This window comes from Pseudorca crassidens, chromosome 9, assembly GCF_039906515.1.
Source record: "Pseudorca crassidens isolate mPseCra1 chromosome 9, mPseCra1.hap1, whole genome shotgun sequence".
Lineage (NCBI taxonomy): Eukaryota > Metazoa > Chordata > Mammalia > Artiodactyla > Delphinidae > Pseudorca > Pseudorca crassidens.
In genome coordinates, this window is record NC_090304.1 from 80,127,391 (window position 1) to 80,153,118 (window position 25,728).

Sequence of the window (25,728 nt, forward strand, 5' to 3'; positions counted from 1 at the left end):
AGATCGTTGTGTTTTCATTGTCATTTGTCTCTAAGTATTTTTTGATTTCCTCTTTGATTTCTTCAGTGATCTCTTGGTTATTTAGTAATATATTGTTTACCCTCCATGTGTTCGTGTTTTTTATGTTTTTTTCCCTGTAATTCATTTCTGATCTTATAGCGTTGTGGTCAGAAAAGATGCTTGATATGATTTCAATTTTCTTAAATTTACTGAGGCTTGATTTGTGACCCAAGATGTGATGTATCCTGCAGAATGTTCCATGTGCACTTGAGAAGAAAGTGTAATCTGCTGTTTTAGGATGGAATGTCCTATAAATATCAATTAAATCTCTCTGGTCTATTGTGTCATTTAAAGCTTCTGTTTCCTTATTTATTTTCATTTTGGATGATCTGTCCATTGGTGTAAGTGAGGGGTTAATGTCCCCCACTCTTACTGTGTTACTCTTGATTTCCTCTTTTATAGCTGTTAGCAGTTGCCTTATGTATTGAGGTGCTCCTATGTTGGGTGCATATATATTTATAATTGGTATATCTTCTTCTTGGATTGATCCCTTGATCATTATGTAGTATCCTTCCTTGTCTCTTGTAACATTCTTTATTTTATAGTCTATTTATCTGATATGAATATTGCTACTCCAGCTTTCTTTTGATTACCATTTGCATGGAGTATCTTTTTCCATCCCCCACTTTCAGTCTGTATGTGTCCCTAGGTCTGAAGTGTGTCTCTTGTAGACAGCATATATATGGGTCTTGTTTTTGTATCCATTCAGCAAGCCTGTGTCTTTTGGTTGGAGCATTTAATCCATTCACCTTTAAGGTAATTATCGATATGTATGTTCCTATGACTATTTTCTTAATTGTTTTGGGTTTGTTTTTGTAGGTTCTTTTCTTCTCTTGTGTTTCCCACTTAGAGAAGTTCCTTTAGCATTCATTGTAGAGTTGGTCTGGTGGTGCTGAATTCTCTTAGCTTTTGCTTGTCTGTAAAGCTTTTCATTTTTCTATCAAACCTGACTGAGATTCTTGCTGGTAGAGTAGTCTTGGTTGTAGGTTCTTCCCCTTCATCACTTTAAATATGTCCTGCCAGTCGCTTCTAGCTTATAGAGTTTCTGCTGAGAAATCAGCTGTTAACCTTATGGGAGTTCCCTTGTATGTTATTTGTCATTTTTCCCTTGCTGCTTTCAATAATTTTTCTTTGTCTTTAATTTTTGCCAATTTGATTATTATGTGTCTTGGCGTGTTTCTCCTTGGGTTTATCCTGTATGGGACTCTTTGTGCTTCCTGGACTTGGGTGGCTATTTCCTTTCCCATGTTAGGGAAGTTTTTGACTATAATCTCTTCAAATATTTTCTCGGCTCCTTTCTTTCTCTCTTCTCCTTCTGGGACCCCTATAGTGTGAATGTTGTTGTGTTTAATCTTGTGCCAGAGGTCTCTTAGGCTGTCTTCATTTCTTTTCATTCTTTTTTCTTTATTCTGTTCTGTGGCAGTGAATTCCACCATTCTGTCTTCCAGTTCACTTATCCGTTCTTCTGCCTCAGTTATTCTGGTATTGATTCCTTCTAGTGTATTTTTCATTTCAGTTATTGTATTTTTCAATCTGTTTGTTTGTTCTTTAATTCTTTTAGGTCTTTGTTAAACATTTCTTGCATCTTCTCAATCTTTGCCTCCATTCTTTTTCCGAGGTCCTGGATCATCTTCACTATCATTATTCTGAATTCTTTTTCTGGAAGGTTTCCTATCTCTACTTCATTTAGTTGTTTTTCTGGGGTTTTATCTTGTTCCTTCATCTGGTACATAGCCCTCTGCCTTTTCATCTTGTCTATCTTTTTGTGAATGCGGTTTTTGTTCCACAGGCTGCAGGATTGTAGTTCTTGCTTCTGCTGTCTGCCCTCTGCTGGTTGAGGCTATCTAAGAGTCTTGTGCAAGTTTCCTGATGGGAGGGAGTGGTGGTGGGTAGAGCTGGCTGTTGCTCTGGTGGGCAGAGCTCAGTAAAACTTTAATCCACTTGTCTGCTGATAGGTGGGGCTGGGTTCCCACCCTATTGGTTGTTTGGCCTGAGGCGAGCCAACACTGGAACCTGCAGGCTCTTTGGTGGGGCTAATGGCGGCCTCTGGGAGGACTCACACCAAGGAGTACTTCCCAGAACTTCTGCTGCCAGTGTCCTTGTCCTCACGGTGAGCCACAGCCACCCACCGCCTCTGCAGGATACCCTCCAACACTAGCAGGTAGGTCTGGTTTAGTCTCTCCTGTGGTCACTGCTCCTTCCCCTTGGTCCCGATGTGCACACTACTTTGTGTGTGCCCTCCAAGAGTGGAGTCTCTGTTTCCCCCAGTCCTGTCAGAGTCATGCAATCAAATCTCGCTAGCCTTCAATGTCTGATTCTCTAGGAATTCCTCCTCCCATTGGCAGACCCCCTGGTTTGGAAGCCTGACGTGGGGCTCAGAACCTTCACTCCAGTGGGTGGACTTCTGTGGTATAAGTGTTCTCCGGTCTGTGAGTCACCCACCCAGCAGTTATGGGATTTTGTTTTATTGTGATTGTGCCCCTTGTACTGTCTCATTGTGGCTTCTCCTTTGTCTTTGCATATGGGGTATCTTTTTTGGTGAGTTCCAGTGTGTTCCTGTTGATGACTGTTCAGCAGTTAGTTGTGAGTCTCATGTTCTCGCTAGAGGGAGTGAGAGCACGTCCTTCTACTCCCCCATCTTGGTTCAGGCTCCAAAATTACCCTTTTAAAGAAATATTTTAAGATTATAAAAATACCTTTTTTTAGATTAATTAATTTATTGAAGCTGCTCTGGGTCTTAGTTGCAGCACGCAGGATCTTCGTTATGGCACGCGGGATCTTTTCGTTGCGGCATGTGGCCTCTTTAGTTGCGGCATGTTGGCTTCTTCGTTGTGGCATGCGGGCTTCTTAATTGTGGCATGTGAACTCTTAGTTGCGGCATCCATGTGGGATCTAGTTCCCCGACCAGGGAATTATCTCAGGCCTCCTGTGTTGGGGAGTGTGGAGTCTTATCCACTGGACCATCAGGGAAGTCCCAAAAGTACCTTGGAGCAAAGGATAATTTTAGATTTATTACAGTAAAGTTGCGAAGTTAGCATTTCCATCATTTCCCTCTTATTTGCTGTGGTACATTTGTCAAAACTGGGAAACTGAGGCTGGTACATTACTATTAACTAAGTTCCAGACTTCATTTGGATTTCACCTGCTTTATGATTAATGTCCTCTTTCTGTTCCAAGATTGAATCTAGGGTGCCATGTTGTATTAAGTTGTCCTGTCTCCTTAAGTCTCCTCTGCTCTGTGACAGTTTCTCAGTCTGTTTTTGTATTCATGACCCTGACAGGGTCCTAGTCAGATATCACGTAGACTCTTCCTCAGTCTGGGTTTTTTTTCTGATATTTAACTCATGATTTAATTGAGTTGTGAACATTTGGAAAAAAATACTGCAGAGGTGGAGTGCCCTTTTTAATTCATTTTAGTGGGTACATAATAACCTTTTGACATCACTGGTGATGTTCACCTTCATTACTTATGTTAATGTTTTCCAGGTTTCTCTACTGTAAAGTTGTTATTTTCCCCTTTCCTGACTCTCTTCTTTGGAAGCCAGTTACTAAATCTAGCTCACCTTGAAAGTGGGGAGGCAAGGATTAAGCTCCATCTCTTAGGGGGGGGAGTATCTGCTTATATAATTTGAAACTCTTCTGTAAAGAAGGTTTGTCTCCTCTTTTCCATGATGTATTTATTAAATCATTTATTCAGATCAGTATGGACTCATGCATATTTTTTTATACTTTACCACTTTTTTCCCCATTTATATAAAGTAAGTTATTACCCCCACCAATTGATGTTTGCCTTCATGAAAGGCTGAATATTCAGCCTCTAGGTTGCTATCCAAATTTAAGTTAAATCACCATGAAAATAAGATAACATAAGAAAGAAGACTACATGAAATTACCTATTTGGACTTTAAATGGTCAAAATATACATCTTAAAAAAGGAAACTACAGCTTTTTTATTAGGTTGGCATATACCAGGACAGATAAGGTATTTGTTGAAGTACTTAGATTACCATTTTTCCGTTGTCTATCTCTGGTGATTTTCATGAAATATATAAACCATACCTGTAGTAAATAAAGATGGCTTACTTATGAGTTCAGTGCTTTAAATAAACTCTAGTGCAGCCAAGCCTCTTTATATATATTTAAAGATAGAAATATTAAGCAATTATAGAGAAATACCATACTAAAAATAGTTTCTTGCCTTTATATAGGTGTCTGATCAATTAATAGCTAATATCCTTGAAAAAATAAGAATCTGACGATATTAGTATTTACATTTGGTTTAAGAATAGATTTGTGAACCAGTTTTGAGCAACACTGATCAAAGAGTTTTGCTCAGTTTGTTAGTTTTTAGTTTTAGGACAAAAATCTCTGCGAGGCAAATATGCTGGTATATTTGGAAAGATACCTAAATCTGGAATTAAATGCCACCTATAATACTTAATGCTGAGCTCTCTCAGATAAGTCATTTAAACCCTTAGAGACTTAATGGTCTCGTGTAAAATTGGAATAATAATAGAAATACTTCCTTACTCTATACAGTTGTTATAAGGATTACATCAGAATGGTAAAGTACTATGCAAAGAAATGTGTTAATGATTTTTATTATTAATTAAAGTCTGGGTACCCTGGGATTCAAATTCTATGAAAAATAGTCCAAAACTCAGTAATACTTGTTTTTCAGCAGTTAAAAGATAGTTAAGTAAGCTTGCCAATTCGCATGATAGCATATGTCTTTAAATGTTACTAAATTCTAGTGCATCATTTAATTACTAATAATGCATATCAAGGCACGTAGACTTTTTATAGTCATTAGATTCATAACTAATAATTTTAAAATGAAACTTTTTCTCTAGTTAATGAAAGTCATATTGTGGTACAAGCACTGAGGCTTAATACAATGTCAAAGTTTACATTTGCTGATTGCACTCGGTTTGATGCACTGATTAAAGATGTGTTTCCTGGAATTGACTTTAAAGAAGTAGAATATGATGAACTGAATGCTGCATTAAAGCAAGTCTTTGAGGAGGCCAACTATGAAATCATATCCAATCAGGTAACTGTCAAGAATACTTCATAATATATTGATCCTTTCTCCTAGTTAATTCTTTATTAACTATCTTTATCTTTTATCTTTCAACTTACCTTTCATCTTTCAACTTAAATCTTACTCACTCATGAAAGCCTTCCCTAATTTTCAAGTCCAAATTAGGTCCCCTTGCTATGTGCTTTCCTTACCTTTGTTGTATATACATATTTAATGTTAAGTTGCACACTTGATTAATATTTGATTAATATTAATATTTGATTCTCCCCCACCAGATAGTAGTCTCCATGAAAGGTGGGATCCATGTCTGTTTTACCATTTTATTCCTAGTGCCTGTTACAGAGCCTGGCATGTAATAGATCCATCGTATGTGTCTTTGATAGTTGATTATGTATGATTTAGTTTAACTTTGACAATTTCTTAGGAGAACTTCACTTTCGTAGGTCTTTTTATGTAGCACAAATACATGTTCAAAATGAATACTTTTTCCTCAGGGGTATAAATGAATGAATGAATTAGCAAAGTGAATAAAATATTTAGTATATTTTATTTGAATGAATGAGTGAGTGAAGACAATAGTGAACATATTGTATTGTCAACTTGGAAAGCATACTTCTTTTTTTTAAAGAAATATGAATTTAAAGATCATGTTGTAAATATATTCAGATTTGTTTAGTAATTCTTTTAGTTAAGGCTTTATCTTCCACTGAAGAAATAAAAGGCTTAATTTATGTTTGAAATAGAACAACTGTTGTCGAATGAGAGTAGAACTGTGTTTGATTGTACACTATAAATCATATATGAACATGTTTCTTTTCTACTAGATCAAGAAGGCTTTAGAATTGTATGAACAATTACGCCAGAGGATGGGAGTTGTTATTGTTGGTCCAAGTGGTGCTGGAAAATCAACTCTTTGGAGAATGTTAAGGGCAGCACTTTGTAAAATTGGCAAAGTGGTAAAACAATATACCATGAATCCCAAAGCTATGCCTAGACATCAATTATTAGGCCATATTGACATGGATACAAGGGAATGGTCTGATGGTGTTTTGACAAATAGTGCTCGCCAAGTAGTTCGAGAACCTCAAGGTTGGTCTCTGTTGTGTGATTTATTGATTTATTTAATAATTTTTAGAGGATGATAGAGGTTGTCTATAATGCTATCCTTTTCAAGTCTTATACATGACCATAAACTGCCGTATAGTGATCTACTTTGATATTTTACTTTGGAGGGGTGAAGACATGCTATCATTTTTACCTGTTATTCCATAGCAACTTTTATTATAATAGAAACTCAGAGTAATCTGGGTGAAATGTAGTTTACAGCTAGATTAATCTACTGAATAAAATAATATCTTTGATTGCTGAACTGATATTATAGTACCTCATAAATAAGCAAGATAAGTTTTTATTTAGGATTAAAATTGGTATGTGTGTCTGAACTTATCAGTTTGAATACAGTGCTTTCAATAATTTTGAAAATTTGAGTCATAAAATAGTAGACTTTCTGGTCTAAATTTTTTGGCTTGGTGTTTAACAGAATTCTTGGTCAGACTCCCTACTTTTTGTTAGATCATAATTTAATTAATAGTTGTTTTCCTAAGCCAGTGAATGAAAGGTTTAGAATGTCTTAAGACATTGGAAGGAATTTTCAGTGTATAGTGTCTTCATTTTCAATGTAGTTGATATTATCACACTAAATAAAAACCAGATATACCTGTTTCTCACACTTTTATGGGGGATATTTTCTTCTTTGAATTGTTTCAAAGGTCCAAGAACAACTTGAAACCACTTTCGTCTTAGGAAATATATATTAAAAACAGTTTGTTTTGGAAAGACTTGTGTACACAACTTGTTCACTGCTTCTCCCCTCTGAAGTCACCTTTTTATATATCAAAGAAATTTGGTGGTGGTGTATTTTTTAGTTCTCATGTAGGACACTAAGGAGTAGGTTTCTCATATTTTCTAAAAGTGCTATTACACAGCAAGCATTCATACATTCTAATGACATGGTAGAAGACAAAAGTCTAAGGAATATCTCACAAGCTTGTGGAAATAGAAATGCCTAGGTCTTGCAAACCATGTTTTCTTTTACTGAGAATCCAGTTCTGTATGTTCATAGATCAATAGAGCCTTATTACAGGGTATATAACTGGGTCTCTGACCAGCTGAGCCAGGATTGCCCATGGGTTCTCCACACATTTGTATTGTGTTAATTCACATGAAAAATTTCAACTTGTTCAACTTTTTGTTCTTTATATTTGGCTTCAGAAGTATAAAATAATATGGAAATTACTTCTAAAGAATAAGTGATAATTATTTTATTCTTTATTTTTAATTATTATCATTGCATTTATTTTTATCTCTACTTTTTTTGTTTGAAAATAGATGTCAGCTCATGGATAATCTGTGATGGTGATATTGACCCTGAATGGATAGAATCTCTGAATTCTGTTCTGGATGATAATCGATTACTCACTATGCCCAGTGGAGAAAGGATTCAGTTTGGCCCAAATGTTAACTTTGTATTTGAAACTCATGATTTAAGTTGTGCCTCACCAGCCACAATATCTAGAATGGGAATGATCTTTCTTAGGTGAGAGCATTTGCATACACTGTATTAGAATATTCTTCAATTATTATTTTGGTTTTACAGCTAAGTGAAATAAGTAATGTATGGGTAATGTGTGAATATTTGTTTTCCTCATTCTTATTAACTTCTTTTTGTTTGTTAGGTTTTAATTCATTCAGAGAGTTCCTGTTTATTGCAGTTGAATTATTTCAGCAGTGTAGTTGTATCACAATTACTAAATAATTATTTTTTGTTTACTTAAATGAAACAGCAAGTATTTGTTTTCTTCTTTTTTCTATAACTTTTATTTAAATATTATGATTGAGTTCAGAGAAGTTTTACAAATTGGAAACTTCTTTACTTAATATTTTCTTTCTTCAGTGTATTTGGAAGAAGCTTGAAGAGCAAAAATAAATAACAAACTGATTTTAGATTTCATATACAGTAGTCACATACTAAAACATGGATATTTGAGCCAGTTTCTTCCCAAAATGAGTAATTAGAAAGTTTTCTTTTACCTTTTGAATTTATGTTTTAGAATTTCATATTTATCTGTCTATATAAAGTTCTCTACTCTTTTAGAATCATTTGAAACCATTTTCGATGTTATATGACACATGGTAGGGTTATCAAGTTCATTCAGATTGTTTCCAAAATTATTTAATTGCTTACTTCTTTGATAGTATTATAGGAAACATTTATATTAAACTAGCCATAAACTCCCAATTAATATTTTGAGGTATTATTTAAAAAATAATACAGCATTGGGTTTATAGCTTTTATAGCAGTATCTCACACAATTTATCTTATTTATTCAATGTATTCTTATAATCTTGTGAGAAAAATAGGATAAAAGGGATGTTTATCACTAAATTTTAAAATATTTATTGAATGCCCATTACCTATATGATGTTAAGTTAGGCATTTTAGGAGAGACAGCAAGAAAGGAGTAAAGCTAACAGTTATGAAGGGCTTATATTTATGAAGAGCTTGTCTTTATGGAGCATACGTTCACAAAGGAGATAATATAAATATAACAGCAATTATAAGCTAGAATATAAATGAAATAAGGGGTAAGTAGAATGCCATATTGTAGAGCAATATGCCTGTATAGCTGCATGTTGCTGTAGAGGATTTGAACATTGTTTGTGAACCAGATATTGTTTGTGAGAGGCATAATGAATATATATGATTTCATGTAAAATACAAAAACATATTAATTATTTTTAGTTGCCTTTTGATTAGATTGTACCTTAGTTTTAGGTTTTATTCATTTCTTCAGCAGATATTTGCACTTGCTATGCAATAGGCCAAATGAAGACCTTTTAATAATGAAAGCGAATGCTATTAATTATGCTGGGATAACTGATATAAATCAAGATTGTCTTAGACAAACCAAGACATGTAGTTGCCATGGGCACTGAGGAGATACTGTGACAACAAAGTCTTTATCCTGAAGGAGTTTAGCATCTTTGCTTTGTCTGTTTTGAGCTTATCAAATGTAATTTAAATATTTACCTTTGATCTTTTCATTTTTTCTTTTGCTTATTAAACTGGATAGAAATATGGGAGGAGAAATTCAGGGACTCAGTATTTACTCGTGTTGCTATGAAACACTGGTAGAAGATGGGAAAAATGATAAAATTGTGAGCCCTTGTAACTTCTAAAATTATTAATTATGAGTTGTTTTTACTATAATTTTTATAAATATGCAACATATAATTTTGAATAAGATGTCTATATTATGTTTAATTTCAATCATTGGTTGTTACTCATATAATTAAATGATTTGCTAAAAAAATTATATTTTACTTTAGGATGATCTTCTAGTTTCAGTAGTGGCATGGGAATTTAGGTGTTTGGCTTTTTTGGGGACAGAAAAAGAAAAAGTACTTTTAAAGATCTGCATTAAGATGCAGTGCAGCTTGAAGTTTAATGTGCATTTGAATCACCCAGGGATATTGTTAAAGTGAAGATTTTGCTTCATTAAGTCTGGGGTGGGACTTGGGATTCTGTGGACCACACTTTGGATAGGAAGGGTTTAGACCACTTTTTGGCTAACTTGTAGTTGTGTAATTCTGCTTTAATCTATACTTATAATGATATAGATGAAATTTATTTGCTTTATTTTATAGAAAATGACATATATATAATATATATATACCTGTATATGTGTATATATGTAGAAGTAATGTATACACACAATATGTATATATATGTAGAAGTAATATATACACATATACATATACGGAAGTAAATAAAGTGAATTCTCACATACTATCAGACAGAGTACATGTGTAGAATGTTTACTGGAGCAGAAATTTATTTTGAAAGTAAATTCACAATTTCTTTCTAACTAGTTTCTTACATGTTTGTTAATGTGTTTCAGTGATGAAGAGACAGATCTTAATTCTCTGATAAAATCTTGGTTGAGGAACCAGCCTCCTAAATATAGAAATAATCTTGAAAACTGGATTGGGGATTATTTTGAAAAGGCTTTACAATGGGTTCTAAAGCAGGTAAGATAATTATAATATTTCATAATTATTTAGGCAAGAAGTATAATGATTGAGTGTTGCTTACATTTAACTGCTTTTTAGTATAAGAGCTCTGACAGAATATGAGGGTGGAGTGAGGGGTAGATGTCTTCATTGCTGTCCCACTGTATTTCATGGTATAACTTTTTATTGTGTTAGTCTTAAAACACTTTAATTCTTCCATCCACGATAGCTTGCACTGCTTGCCTAAAAATCTTGAACATTGGAATGCCTTTCTAAGTTTTACTAGCAAACCCATCTTGCTGTCACATTTTACTGTGTCAATAAATATCTGCATATATGTCATGCTAAAAATAATGACAAGTTAATACTAAAGTAGAGAAAGAATGTTGAGTTATTTATAACATTATTAAAACATTTGTTTATTCAACAAAAATTTATTGAATATCTAATAGACGCCCCAGACAAGACTTTGTGAGGTGAACATTAACAGGACAATCACTATCCCTGCGAAGGGTTTGTCTCATGGAGGAAAATGACATGTAAAAAGATAATCACAATATAACAGGATGAAGAGAGTATTGCTGCCTTCTAGGAGAATTTTAAAAAAGGAGATCACATTTAATTTTGAATTTGAAGCATGAATAGAAGTTTAGCGTGCAAAGAAGACAATTTTCATGTATCTACATGATTTTTTCAAATTTTCTTGGTTTTTCTTTTATGTCATTGCTTTTATAAAAAACATGAACATATAAAAATAGAGGAAATAAATAGCAATGAGGATTTTTTTTTAAGTATCCGATTATTAATCTGAACTTGATTTAGAGGTCAGTACTTGGGGTTGAACAAATCATGTAGAGAAATGGCAATCTCACGTTAGTTTTCTAAACTTTTTTTGTAAGGATGAATGATGGAGGAGTAGGGATTTGGGAGGAAATGATGCAAATGAGATAGGTTTTCCTGGAGACTTCAGGGAAGAACCACTCCCACCAGCCCTCAGTATGACTGAGCTGTCTACCTCTTTGTGCTTCTGCAGCAATGTACTGTGTCCTTCAACTATATTATAATTGCTTTCATTCAGCTATAAGCACCTTGAGGGCAAGGACTAAGCCTGTTATAGTCCTTGTTGTATCCCCAGAACCAAAGTTTGTTAATAACAGAGTAGTGAATCAGAGTATATGAGCTTAATTAAACACCTGATGCCTATGTTTGTAGCACCTGTTCAATAGGTGTGTTGTTATTTCATTAATATAAAACATACAGAGCCTAACAGGACTCTCCAATGCAAATACCTTGAGGTCATTTACTTGCATGCTGTTAGTGTTAGAATGAGAAATATAATACTAGATAGAATGTATTTTAAAAAAGAGGTTTGTGACTATAGAAATGATAACAGGATAAGACTATTAAACCATAGAGTGGATACCAAAGATTCAGTTAGAAAATAAACTAATTCTGTTCTGAGGTCAGTTCCCTGTTATTTTTTGAATTTTTTTTTATGTGTTGAGTGTTCCTTCTTTCTTTATTCTGTGCTTTGTTCACCATGTTCAGATTCTGAGAGATATACTATAATGAATGCTCTAGTCAAGTGCTGATTTTATTTATAACTAGAGCTTTACTTTCTTGTATTTAGCAAATCAGGCAATCTAGAAGAAAATATGTACGTTTCCTTTATCTTGCCTTTAAAGCCTAGAACTCTTAGTATGGCCTAAGCCATTGGATTTCTACTCATCTTCTCCCTTTTTCCCATTTTTCCACCTATTTCTCCATTCTTTGAAAAATATTTATTATGCAGGCAGAGTGCTTTTTTAAAAAAATTTAAATTGGGTCGTTTTATTCTCTTAACGTTTAAAGGCACTGAAAATAAAATTTGCACTCCTTACCACGGCCTGTACAATTGCACATACCCTGGCCCTTGCCTACCTTTCTGACTTGAACCGCTCTTCCTTTGCTTACTCAGGCATAAGCGTCTTTTAAGTCCTTAACTACGCCAGTGGCTTACCATTGCATATGCTGTGTTCTCTGCATGTCAGATAGATCTCATTCTTTTAATGTTAGCTTAAATGTCACCTTTTTCAAAGAGACCTTGAGCCCGCAATCTGAGTTATCCTTTCTCAGAATACACTCTTCCTCTGCTCTATAGCTTCTCCCACAATGTATTAACCATCTCCTCTACTAGACTTGACTTCCATTAAGACAATTGCTCTGTTTAATTCACCTTTTAAAAAAAATACCTAGCACCACATACAGATCCTAATGCATAATTGGTTCTCAGCAAATACTTAGAGAAAGAATGAGAACGCTTTCCTCTTCTAACTCCCTGGCAGTTACACAGGGCCCCAAAGGCCCACAGATCAAAATCATGTACACCACCAGAGTCCAAAAGTTTCATTTTAAAATTCTGTGTAGAGAAAAAGTTCCAAATTGTTTTTAAGCCTGCTTTTACTTTTCTTTCTTGTCCAGAGCCATTAATCTAGCCCTTGCCTCTAGCTTCTTTTCTATCAGCAAGAGGAAATGAGGGACTATTACTTTTAGACCAATGCTCATTGATTTACCTTATTTTTTAAAATATTCTTCAGGTTTAGGAAGTAAACAAACAGTGTATCTATTTGAGGAATCCAGCACTTTCAGCTAGAAATACACAATTGTGTTTTTATGATTACTTTTTATTTTCAAAGTTTATGTATATAAATTGAAATCTAAACATTCTATAACTTGAGTAGGGGGATTAATTTAAAGATGATCCTTGAAAAGATAAGTAAACATCAATCTGTGTATGGTTCTAATTTACTGGTTAATATTTACCTTTTGTCTGTAACATGGATTTCAATCAACAGAATGACTATGTGGTAGAAACAAGTTTGGTTGGGACTGTGATGAATGGTTTATCACATCTCCATGGATGCAGAGATCATGATCAATTTATTATTAATCTCATAAGGGGGCTGGGTGGAAATCTGAACATGAAGTCACGTCTGGAATTCACCAAAGAGGTAATACACATTTAAAGCCTATGTTAAGTCAACATTTTTTGTCAATTTTCATTGATCCTTGGTATAGAACTTTAAAATTTTGAAATTATGCATTTAATACAATAATAATGCATTTATATACAGATCTTCCTCGAATTATGATGGAGTTACATCCAGATAAACCCATCATAAGTTGAAAATATCCTAAGTCGAAAATGCATTTACTACACCTAACCTATCAAATATCATAACTTAGTCTAGCCTGTCTTAAAGTGCTCAGAACACATACATGAGACTACACTTGGGCAAAATCCTCTAACACAAAGCCTATTTTATAATAAAGTGTCAAATAGAATGTAATTTCTTGACTGTTATACAGAAAGTGAAAAATAGTATGGTTGTAAGCATATCAGTTGTTTACCCTGGTGATTTTGTGGCTGACTGCCCGAGCTGCAGTTTGCTGCCACTCACTGCCACTGCCCACCATCACAGGAAGGTATCTCACCACATTATGGCTAGCCTGGGAAAAGATCAAAATTCAAAGTACGGTGTTTACTGAATTCATATCACTTTCGCCCTATTGTAAACTTGAAAAATCTTTAAGTCGAGCCATTGTAAGTTGAGGACCGTCTGTATAAGTACATAGGTACATGTATACTTATTTTCTCCTTTGATTGAACTAGTTTGTGATATTTTATGATATTAAAATTTTATAAAATATTTAGTAGGCTAAAGTTCTGACTATACCTTTTTTGTTAGATATTTTTGATACTTAGCTATGTAAATAAATATAATTATTTTATTCATTTTTAATCTTAAAATAACATATTTTTAATCATTTTTTTTAACCAGAAGAGTTTTAGCAGTTAGGAATGCTTGGATGGAGTAATCATTATAAATCTTTTCTTTATTAAATGCAAAGGTATATTTCAGCCACGTTTATAAAACTAAATTTTACATATTAAGGAATTTCTTCCTATTGGCCTCTGTTGAAATACTTGAACACATATTCCTTTGGGTTGGCTCCAACATTATGTTCTGCATTTTTATCACTTTGTTTCATTGATATCACCATTTATTGCTTTCTCTGTTCTGTTTTTCTTTCCATGGCTGTTCTGTTGCCTCTGTTACCAGATGCTTCTCATTGCTACCACTCAATGTCATATTATATGCTGCTTTTAAGCAGACATTTTATTGCCAAAGTTTAGAATAAAGCTGTTGAAGAGTGGCATTAGGGGCTAACTCTCTGCTGTGTATCTGTGCAGATAACAGTTTTTTGTGTAAGAAAGAAGAACAAGTTGAGAGCAGTGGTGGTGACAGTGGAATGTTCAGTACCAAAATGTACTGGAAATTAAAGGTCTAGGAGTCCTACATTGTACAATTTGTAATTTAGTGTTCATAAGAATTCAATTAAAAGTTGAATATATTTATACAACATATGTGTGAACGAGATGACTTTTATTTGCTTAAATGATCATTCAGAGAGTAATATTTCAGATAAAATGTTACTATAATTATTAAGGATATTAGGTGAGTTTAGTGCATGTGAACTTTTTTATTTTTAAAGTAAGATGATTCTCTTTGGAGGATTTACTTTAAAGAATTAAAATTTCACATACTCTGTTTGGAGCACTGTATATGAAAACCTATCACAACTTTTTCCTCTTAAGGTTTTTAATTGGGCACGAGTATCTCCTCCGGACCCTCACAAACCAATGGACACCTACTATGACTTCAGTAGAGGACGATTAGCATCTTATGTGCTGAAGAAGCCAGAAAACTTGTCTGCTGATGATTTCAGTAATAGCCAAACTCTTCCAGTCATTCAGACTCCTGACATGCAACGAGGTCTAGATTATTTCAAACCTTGGTTAAGTTCTGATACTAAACAGCCATTTATTCTTGTCGGACCAGAAGGATGTGGCAAAGGGTAAGAGGAGAAAAATGTTAATCGAGGTGCATATTGTGGATTTATGCTTCTCTCCTGTTTTAAAATGATTTAACAGCTTTTGTTACCTTTTTTTTGGTTAAAGTAGCATTTACATTTTCATGAAGGACTCTTTATTGTCACTACTTGTAAAGATAATATGACTATAGAGAAAAATATGTCCTTTTTTTCTGCCGAGTTATGTGTTTTCCAATGGAATTAGAAGAAGATACTCTTAAAAAGAATCTGTGCGTACAATCATATAAAATGAATACCTGATGTACTCGCAAACTACTATATGCTGTAGTTATAAAAAATGAATCTTGAAGTTAGCTATTTAAAAATAGCTTTTAATTCAGTGGAATTCAACCTATTTTTAGTGCCTCCTGAGTGTAGTTTTTTGGAAATAAAGGAAATATGGATTATTATTTTCACATTTCTAGTAATAATTAAACAATTCTGTAAAGTCATAGTAATTTTTTTTAACTTGGAGGACTTAATATTTTAAAATCTTTCCTTCAACTGTGGGGAAACAATACTTTTTATGTGTACTTTTTCAAACTGAATTATTTCTGTGAACTGTGATTTTTTTTTTTTTTTTTTGCTGAAAGAGTCCCAAGAATGCCTTAAAATATGAATTAATTCTTTTTCCACTCTAAAAATTAGAAAGCTTACCTTCATAGCTATGGATAGTTATGGAAACCATATCTATTTTTACCACTTTTCCCTTAAACATCATATGTAATTTAGAAACTAAAATATTTAAAAATAGAAATTTTGTATTGAATATAGAAAGTATTTTATTGGTTGCATTTGTGAAGTCAAATGTTTTATATCTTTCTCAGGATGCTGCTCAGGTATGCCTTTTCCCAACTCCGGTCCACTCAAATTGCTACAGTTCACTGTAGTGCGCAAACTACTTCTCGGCATCTCCTGCAGAAACTGAGCCAGACTTGCATGGTAATCAGTACTAACACTGGTCGAGTGTATAGACCAAAAGACTGTGAGAGACTTGTTCTGTACTTAAAAGATATCAACCTACCCAAGCTTGATAAATGGGGGACCAGTACTTTGGTAGCTTTCCTGCAGCAGGTGGGTCTTATCACTTGAAGTGTTTTGATATAATTGGAAACAATTTAATTTCATTAACTTTTCTTGTAGATAGAAAATCTGCTTTCCATTTTAGGGCTAGTTATCTAGCATGTGTCATGGAAATTAAACTCTTGAAGCATCTCACACTTGTTCCAGGGCTACTTTCTTTGATCTTCCTCCATCTAAAGATTAGTATTACATCAAGATGATATATGACAGAAAGAGTAAAAACAACCTTTACCCTACACCATTTACCTACCCTTTATTCCTAAAAAATGGAGAAAAGCAGAAGCTGGGGATGGTGCTGGAGCTGGGGAAGTTTTTGCTTCATTCTTTTAGGTATGCATTCTTCTGAGAGCAGTTAGACTTCCTCAGTCATGCTTCAGTCACTGTGGAAGATTTTTTTTCTTTATGTGATTGACATCACATTAGAAACTCTAAATTCTAAATTAGAGCTTAATATACTCATTTTGGTTCACATTTTGCTTTTCTATATAACTGAAGAATATAATAAAATATTTATAGAAAAAATATTATCCTTATATTTCTCCTGATTTCTTTCACTTTTTTTTTTTTTTTTTGCCATACGTGGGCCTCTCACCGCTGTGGCCTCTCCCGTTGCGGAGCACAGGCTTCGGACAGGGGGCGCAGGCCCAGCGGCCATGGCTCACGGGCCCAGCTGCTCCGCGGCATGTGGGATCTTCCCGGAACAGGGCACGAACCCATGTCCCCTGCATCGGCAGGTGGACTCTCAACCGCTGCGCCACCAGGGAAGCCCTCTTTTTTTTTTTTTTTGATAATTGCTGGTGGATTTATACTATCACCTGGATTTTAACATTTATTTGAAAAGCATTTTAAAAATGAGGATAATTCAGCTAACATTAATTGAACACAGAGTCTTTAAAAACAAAATTTTTATTGGAGTATAGTTGATTTACAATGTTGTGTTAGTTTCTGCTGTACAGCAAAGTGAATCAGATATACCTATACATATATCTACTCTTTTTTAGATTCTTTTCCCATATAGGTCATTATAGAGTATTGAGTAGAGCTCCCTGTGCTATACAGTAGGTCCTTATTAGTTATCTATTTTATACATAGTAGTGTGTATATGTTGATCCCAATCTCCCAGTTTGTCTTCCCCCCATTTCCCAGTAACCATAATCCTCTGATGATGATTGCATTTGGAAACAATTGAATTTTATGCAAAATATATCATGATTAGAAAATCTTAAGCATAAAACACTTAAATATATTTATTTTCAAATAGGTATTGACATATCAAGGATTTTATGATGAAAATTTGGAATGGGTTGGTTTAGAAAATATTCAAATTGTGGCTTCTGTGTCAGCTGGAGGAAGACTGGGAAGACATAAGCTTACTACCAGATTTACTTCTATTGTTCGTCTTTGTGCTGTAGAGTACGTATCATTGTATTAAAAGATTTTTTTGACTTAGGGAGACATACATTGCATTTTATGAAAGGTATATATTAATGGTATTACTTCAAAATGTAGAATATAAAAATAGTCAAACTTAAGCTCTGATGTTAGTTTTTTCCTATCCTTCCTAAACTGTAGGCAGTAATTTAGGGTGATGAAGGCTTTAATCAATGCTTGTTATATATTAGAAACAAAACAACTGCTTTGTATTGTCTCTAAATGTCAATCTCAGGAATCTGAACGGTGGGTTTTAGTTTTAAATGTTTTATGGGTTATTTAAAGCAAAAATACAATCAAATTTTATGTAGATAACTAAAAAGAGAATTTAAATTTTAACAAAGTAGAGTTAGGTCATTTAGTGGCTTATAATATTAATCATAACATACCCATCCATCTCCATGGTCCATAATTGTTACATGGACTCGAATTTTATGACGCTAGGTCCTCTATTTTGCCTTACAAAATCTTGTTTTTGTGTTTTCATGCTAAACTGCCCCCGTCTATTAACATTCTTCTTTTAGAAATGTTACAGCAACCAATTAAGCTGTACTGAAATAGATTTTGCTTAGGGAGAAACAGGTTGATTTTATTTGTTGTTTTCTACTTCTGTAGTTCTAAGGTGGATTACTGTTCTTTGTACAGACTATACTTAATTCAAAATACTTTTTCTTAAGCAGAATTTTCCTTTGGCCCTTTCTAAAGATCAGTGGTCTTTTAAACAATTATGTTTTTAAGTAATTTCATTGGAATCCTCTATTAGAATCCTTAGTATTTGAAAACAGATAATTAGGGATCTGATTTAGTTGAAGTAACAATAGGGTCTGTGAGCCTGGCCTTAGCCGTTGAGTAAACCTTGGAGGTATTTAGGCCTTACAATTTGAAAACCACACAGTTTGAAAACCATTGCTATAACTTAACATTAAAATAATAATTTAGGGGACTTCCCTGGTGGTCCAGTGGTTAAGACTTCGCCTTCCAATGCAGGGGGTGCAAGTTCGATCCCTGGTCAGGGAGCTAAGATCCCACATGCCTCGTGGCCAAAAAACCAAAACATAAAACAGAAGCAATATTGTAACAAGTTCAATAAAGACTTCAAATATGGTCCACATCTAAAAAAGTCTTAAAAGAAATAGTAGTTTAGAATGTTGATTTATTTCAACTTCTTATATGCTTTTTTTTAGTTACCCAGAAAGAGAGCAATTACAGACAATTTATGGAGCATATCTGAAACCAGTTCTACATAAAAATCTGAAGAATCATACTATTTGGGGTTCTTCATCAAAAATTTATCTCTTAGCAGGATCTATGGTACAAGTGTATGAACAGGTATATATTCACTTCCATTGTAGTTTTCATGTCTATTGGTATTACTCCCAAATGGCTACCTTTAATCCTGATTTGTGTTGATGCTCAGGCTTTCTTTTCCTGTCGTTTATTGTACTTTTCTACTGGAGAGTGACTCTGTGAGGATAGATGTTTGTGTGTGTGTTATTCATTATTGTATCTTCTGGCATAGTTTCTAATAGACACCCAAAAAGTATTGAATGAATAAATCAGTGGGTAGATGGTCATTCTGCTTTGATTTCAAATTTAGTTTACTTACAGTGGGGTTCATCTTCTTTCCAAAACTAGATCTTTCTCCTGACTTCTGTCAGTTTCTGTCTTTCAGGCTTCAAACCCGAGAGTAGTTCTTGATGTTTATTTCTTTCCTTTTATCTGTGAGGAAATGTCTAAAATATTCTGATAAAGTGGGATGATACTTGAAAATAGGCATTAAGGATGCAGAAGATATTTATTGAGTACCTTCTCTTTCCAGTGCTAGTCCTAGGGATACAAAGATGACTGAGTCACTATTCCCTAGAAATGCACAGTCTAATGAGGAACCTGATCATATAAATAAACTATTAACACAGGGTAGTAAGTCTATCAATAACAATATGCACCAGTTGTAGAGATAGCATGGAAGAGGGAGTGAATAGCTTTGTTGTGTGTAGTAGATTTTTTTTTAAACATCTTTATTGGAGTATATAATTGCTTTACAATGGTGTGTTAGTTTCTGCTTTATAACAAAGTGAATCAGCTATACATATACATATATCCCCATATCTCCTCTCTCTTGCATCTCCCTCCCACCCTCTGTATCCCACCCTTTTAGGTGGTCACAGAGCACAGAGCTGATCTCCCTGTGCTATGCGGCTGCTTCCCACTAGCTATTTTACATTTGGCAGTGTATATATGTCCATGCCACTCTCTCACTTCGTCCCAGCTTACCCTTCCCCCTCCCCATGTTCTCAAGTCCATTCTCTACGTCTGCATCTTTATTCCTGTCCTGCCCCTAGGTTCTTAAGAACCTTTTTTTTTTTTTTAGATTCCATATATATGTGTTTGCATATGGTATTTGTTTTTCTCTTTCTGACTTGCTTCACTCTGTATGACAGACTCTAGGTCCATCCACCTCACTACAAATAACTCAATTTCGTTTCTTTTTATGGCTGAGTAATATTCCATTGTATATTTGTGCCACATTTTCTTTATCCATTCATCTGTCGATGGACACTTAGGTTGCTTCCATGTCCTGGCTATTGTAAATTTTAAGAGGAGATGAAATGTGGTCTAAGGTTTGAAAAATAAAGAGAAATTCACAAAGTGGCTGGAGGTGAAAGAGGGTCTTCTTGGGTAAAGGGAATAACATGTGAAAGTTATGGAAGTGTTTGTGGAGGATGCTTTTTATAGTATTGGAGTAGAAGTGGGGAAAAATAAAGCTATGTTTTTCTAAATTAATTCAAATGTTAGGCAGTCAAGGCCAGAATAAGAGCAGTAGCTCCATCTGTAGAGAGGAAGGGAGAGGCTCTTCTCTCGTTGGTTATATTGTGGCACTTTGATTTGTTAAAAGTTTAATGATTTCTTGAACACAAGATAGCTCTGTGGGTCCCACCATTATAAAATGGGTCTGTCTTACACCCATGAGCACCTTGGAATTATAACTACCATTTTATAAAATTTAGGTTAGCTTTCCTTGAATTCCTTTCTTTAGCAGGGCTTTTTAACCTTTCATTTTATTTTTTTCCATGGACAACCTTTGACAGTTTGTTGAAGTTTATGAACAACCTCTCTTAGATACTGTTTTTAAATGCATAAAATATAGAATACAAGATAACTGAGGAAATAAGTAATATTGAAATACAGTTCCAGCCACTGGTAGGAATTGACATTCCTATGAATTTAAGGTGACTGAAGAATTTATAGCATGATTATATATTTAAGAGAGAAGACAGATCTTTTACTATATTTTTTTCAGGTGCGGGCCAAATTTACAGTTGATGATTATAGCCACTATTTCTTTACTCCTTGCATCCTTACCCAGTGGGTTCTTGGCTTATTCAGATATGATTTAGAAGGAGGTAAGTTTTGCTTTTATGATTTCAAATCACTTATCTCTCTTTAGAATATCATACTGTGTGTGTGTGTGTGTGTGTTTATGCTGTATATGTATATTATATTTGTAATAGATAAATGAGTATTGTAATTATAGTATTTTAAAAATTAAAATGTTAATATTAAACTTAAACATGATATTAGAATTATGATATTTTATTATGCTTCCTCTCCTAAAGTATGATTGTCACTATTAAAACTTGATCTGGAAAAAAATGTAATTGTTATCCTTTGTAGCCAAAGCATGTTTAATATGCTCTTGGGGATTGATATTTTTATTGAACAACTAGAAATAATAGAGTTTAATCCTTTAAAGAATCAAAAAAGTTTACCAACTCATTAACAAAATGAATTTTAACTCTTTTTCCCTTTATTCTATTTATCTGACGCCAAAATAATGGTATGTAGATTCTCATTCTCTATTTCTTTCTAATATTATGTTGAAACAGACCATTTTTAAATCATTTGAATTTTATTATAATTAAAGAAAATTTTGCCTTTTTTAGGATCCTCAAACCATCCTCTAGCTTACGTATTAGAAATTGTGGCATATGAAGCGCGGCGCTTATTTCGTGACAAAATTGTTGGTGCAAAGGAACTTCATTTATTTGACAGTATTTTAACATCAGTGTTTCAAGGAGACTGGGGCTCAGATGTACTAGACAATATGGCAGGTAATATAGTTACAGAGTTTATGTAAATATATAAAAGTTATGAGCACTTTCAGTTTTTTTCTTACTGATAGCATGATTTCATATATCTAAACAAATGAAAACTTTGGATAATTTATATATGTATTACTGAATCACTTTGCTGTAGAGTAGAAATTAACACAGCATTTTAAATCAACTATACTTCAGTAAAATTAATTAAAACAAAAACGCTAAGACTTTGGAAATTTTAATGTTTTTACCGTAAGAGGCTGCTCTGTCTTCTTTGCTAGATTTCAATAATTATGTTCCAAACAAAATATGATGACGATAATTGTTTTCTTGGAAAAGGTTGTTCAGACCGTAATGTTTAACATTTGCAATTCAAAACTGTATTTCCTGAAGGACTTTTACTAATAAAAATAGCCATATATGTGTGATATTTAAAGATCATAGTGAAAATCCATATTTGATTATAATGAACTTTCGCTTGAGAAAGTGACTCATTCCTGTCACTACTCATAATGTCATTAGCACAGAACTTCTTATGTACCCTCTTATCAGCTTCACCCATTATTATGATAAACAAAGCATAGCACCAGTCAAAGGAGCTATGTTGCATTTGCAACTATTGCTGCTTAATGACCAATTTGCATTATGAAATGCTGTGGGAGTGATGCATATAAAATGAAAATCAACATGTTGAAAAGGCCTTTGACAGAGGATGACTGTAATATGGAACTCTTTCCTAATAAAACTGCTTTCAAGCTACAAAATGAATTTCTATTCTATTAGAGTGTAAGGCAAGCCTTCAAAAATATTTCATATAATACATTATGTTGTATCTTTCTAGATTTGATATTGGTTCCAGGGTCATAATGACGTAAACCAAGGGGAGTCTTGAAGGTGAAAAGGATACTAAGATTGATAGAAGGAATTTTCTAGGTGCTGCTTGAGTTTTAGAATCAGGAAATAAGTTCAAAAGAACCTAAGACAGGATGAAATGCTGAGAGAAGCCTGTTAATAGTTCAAAGTTGGCTTGATTTTGAGTGAGGTTTTATGTCATTGTGGCGTGTAGTTTTCATGGCTTAGCATGGAGAGGCTCTTGTTCTAAAATGCTGCCATGTTTCTCAGTCTAAAAATTGAGTTAATAGTGTCTCGTCTTGCAAAGAAAGTGACATATCCTTTGGGCATTAGATAGTATCAGTGTCTTATCTGAATTCTCTAGAATTTGGTATCTTTTAGAGTCTCCTGTGTAGGACTCAATAATGTTTTTTTCTCAGTATTTTACTTTTTAATGAAGGGTTGCATTTAAAAAAAAATACAGGCTTGATATATGTTAGATACAGGCAAATATGATTTTCACATAGTAGAATATTAAGAAAAATTATTAAGAAAAATTTTGGATGCTTAAAAATTTTAAGTATCCAAAATTAAAAATTTAATTTTGGATACTGAAAAATAAACTAGATACATTCTTGTGCTCAAGAAATTTGTAATCTAATGGCAGATACAGATGTGAAAGTCCTTGCTTACAATGATAACTATTGCTAATATGTTTAGGTGCCACAAAGATTTATGCAAATAGATGGTTAAACTGGTAAATACAATAGAGCATGAAGTGTTTTACAATTAATATAACTTTTCTGAATATATTTGGGATAAATGTTGGATATTAGGGGTGTAGAAGAGTAGAGACTAATTCCTTTTTGAGGAAGTTACTTTGAAATTTTTTATTTTGAGATAATTGTAGATTCACATACAGTTGTAAGAACTAACAGAGAGAGAACACATGTACTTTTTACTTGTTTTCCTTCAACTCTGGCAAAAATAATATAATATCAAAACCAGGATATTGACATTGATACAGTTAAAATGGATCAACTCCTCTTCCATCCCCTGGAAACCACCCATCTTTTCTGTGTTCAATTTTGTCATTTCAACAATCTTATTTTCAATCAGAATAATTCTCTGGAGATATATGCAGGTTCTTGAGTGTTTCAGTAGTTTGTTCCTTTTTATTGCTGAGTAGGTATTATATTTAGACATGCTACCATTTCTTTCACCATTTACTTGTGGAAGGGCATCTGAGTTGTTTTCAGTTTTTGGCTATTAAGAGGAAAGCTGCTGTAAGCATTTATGTGCAGGTTTTTGTGTGGAGATTTTTGTTTCTCTGAGATAAATGCTCAGGAATGCAGTTGCAGGGTTGAATGATACTTGTATGCTTAGTTCAAAAAAAAAAAAACCTGCCACACTGTTGTCTAGAGTAGCTGTATTTCAGTTTACATTTCCATCAGCAATTTACGAGTGATCCAGGTGCTCCACATCCGTGCCAGCATTGGGTGTTGTCAGTATTTTCTTATTTTAGCCATTCTGATAAGTGTGTACTGATAGGTCATATTGGTTTTATTTTGCATCTTGCTGACAGCTAATGAAGTTGAACATCTTCATATGATTAATTGTCTTCTGTCTGTCCTCTTCAGTGAAATGTCTCTATGTCTTTTGCCCATTTTCTAATTGGATTTTTTTTAATATTGAGTTTTTAGAGTTCTTTCTGTATTTTAGATACTATTCTTTTGTCACATATGTGGTTAGCAAATATATTCTCCCACTGTGTAGCTTGTCTTTTCATCTTCTTAATAGAGTCTTTCACAGATTAAAAAAGGTTTTAATTTTATGAAGCTCAATTTATTAATTTTTCTTTTTAAGGATTTTTTGGTGTCAAGTTTAAGAACTCTGTCTAGTCCTAGATTTTGAAGATTTTCTCCACCTTTTTTTCCTAAATACTTTATAGTTTTATGTTTTAAGTCAGTGGTCCATTTTGAGTGAATTTCTGTGTAAAGAGTGAGACTTAGGTCACGGTTCATTTCTTTGCCTATGGTTGTCCACTTGTTCCAGCACCACTTGTTGAATAGGCTACCCTTCTGCCTTGAATTGCTTTTGCACGTTAGTCAAAAATTAATTGTGTAACTCTGTTTCTGGGTTCCTGATTCTGTTCCATTGATGTATATGTCCTTCTGCCAGTACCACACTGAGTTGATTGCTGTAGCTGTATAATAAGTCTTAAAATTCGATTGACTGATTCCTTCTTCTTTAAAATTGTTTTAGCTATTTGCCTTTCCATATAAATTTTAGAATAATCTTGTATATATAAACAATGTTGCTGAGATTGTGGTAGGAATTGTATTAGTTCTGTGTATTGGTTTGGGAAGAATTGACCTCTTTATTATGTTGATTTTTCCAATCCATGAACATAATATATTTGTCCATTTATTTAGATACTCTTTGCTTTTTTTCATCAGTGTTGTATAGTTTTCAGCATAAGTCCTATAAGGTATTTTGTTAGATTAACACCTAAGACTTTAATTTTTTGGAACAATTACAGGAAATCAAACTGTATCTTAAAGGATACAATTAAGTGAAGAGGGGAAGGGCATTCCAGACAAAGGAAAAAGCATATGCAAAGAATCAAAGGTTTGAGAAAACTGGGGTATATATTGGAGTACAGAGGGAGATAAGAGATTCAAGCAGTCAGTGGAGCCAAATTGAAGCCAAACTGCAAAGGGCCTTGATTAGGAAAAGTTTTGCTTTTAAGGCAGTGGGAAGCTATATGTGATATTGGAGTGCAGTGGTACTATCAGATTTTGTTTTTGTGTTTGTTACTCTAGTAGCAGTGAGGATATATTTGATGGGGTAAAGGCTTGTAGCAGGGATATGAGGTAAGAGGATGCTGCAATAGTCCAGCTGAGAAATGATGAGACATGAAGATAATGAGTTCAGTTTTATGCATGTGTTTGAATGTTTACAAGCTTTTTGAGTGTCTTTTGGGAACCTACATAAAGTTTATCAGTTCTGTGAGGGCAGAAATTATGTTTGTCTTATTCATTACTTATCTCTAACAGGAAGTACAATGTTTAAATACAGGTCTGTGATAGATAAGTGTTTAATGAATGAATGCATGAGTTACATGTCATTAAGCAATTCGAAATATGGGACTAGACTAGAGCTGGGAGACTTGCCTAGAGATACGTAGTG

The 25,728-nt window shown here is 33.8% G+C and overlaps 1 protein-coding gene across 8 annotated transcripts in view; it reads left to right on the top strand.

Annotated features, from left to right (window-relative positions):
- Positions 1–25,728, top strand: part of DYNC2H1 (dynein cytoplasmic 2 heavy chain 1) — a 379,694-nt gene that overhangs the window by 77,021 nt on the left and 276,945 nt on the right. For 7 of the 8 annotated variants that reach the window (XR_010946253.1, XM_067750851.1, XM_067750854.1 and 4 more), the window contains exons 37-47: positions 4,914–5,113; positions 5,929–6,193; positions 7,493–7,700; positions 10,066–10,195; positions 13,012–13,167; positions 14,817–15,076; positions 15,919–16,165; positions 17,436–17,587; positions 18,790–18,934; positions 20,907–21,009; positions 21,550–21,717. Coding sequence is in view for 7 of the 8 variants with exons in the window: in XM_067750851.1 (XP_067606952.1) it covers positions 4,914–5,113; positions 5,929–6,193; positions 7,493–7,700; positions 10,066–10,195; positions 13,012–13,167; positions 14,817–15,076; positions 15,919–16,165; positions 17,436–17,587; positions 18,790–18,934; positions 20,907–21,009; positions 21,550–21,717 (2,034 nt within the window). In the remaining variant the exon portion in view is untranslated. The remainder of the gene's footprint in view (positions 1–4,913; positions 5,114–5,928; positions 6,194–7,492; positions 7,701–10,065; positions 10,196–13,011; positions 13,168–14,816; positions 15,077–15,918; positions 16,166–17,435; positions 17,588–18,789; positions 18,935–20,906; positions 21,010–21,549; positions 21,718–25,728) is intronic. The other variant, XM_067750850.1, reaches the window with a different exon arrangement.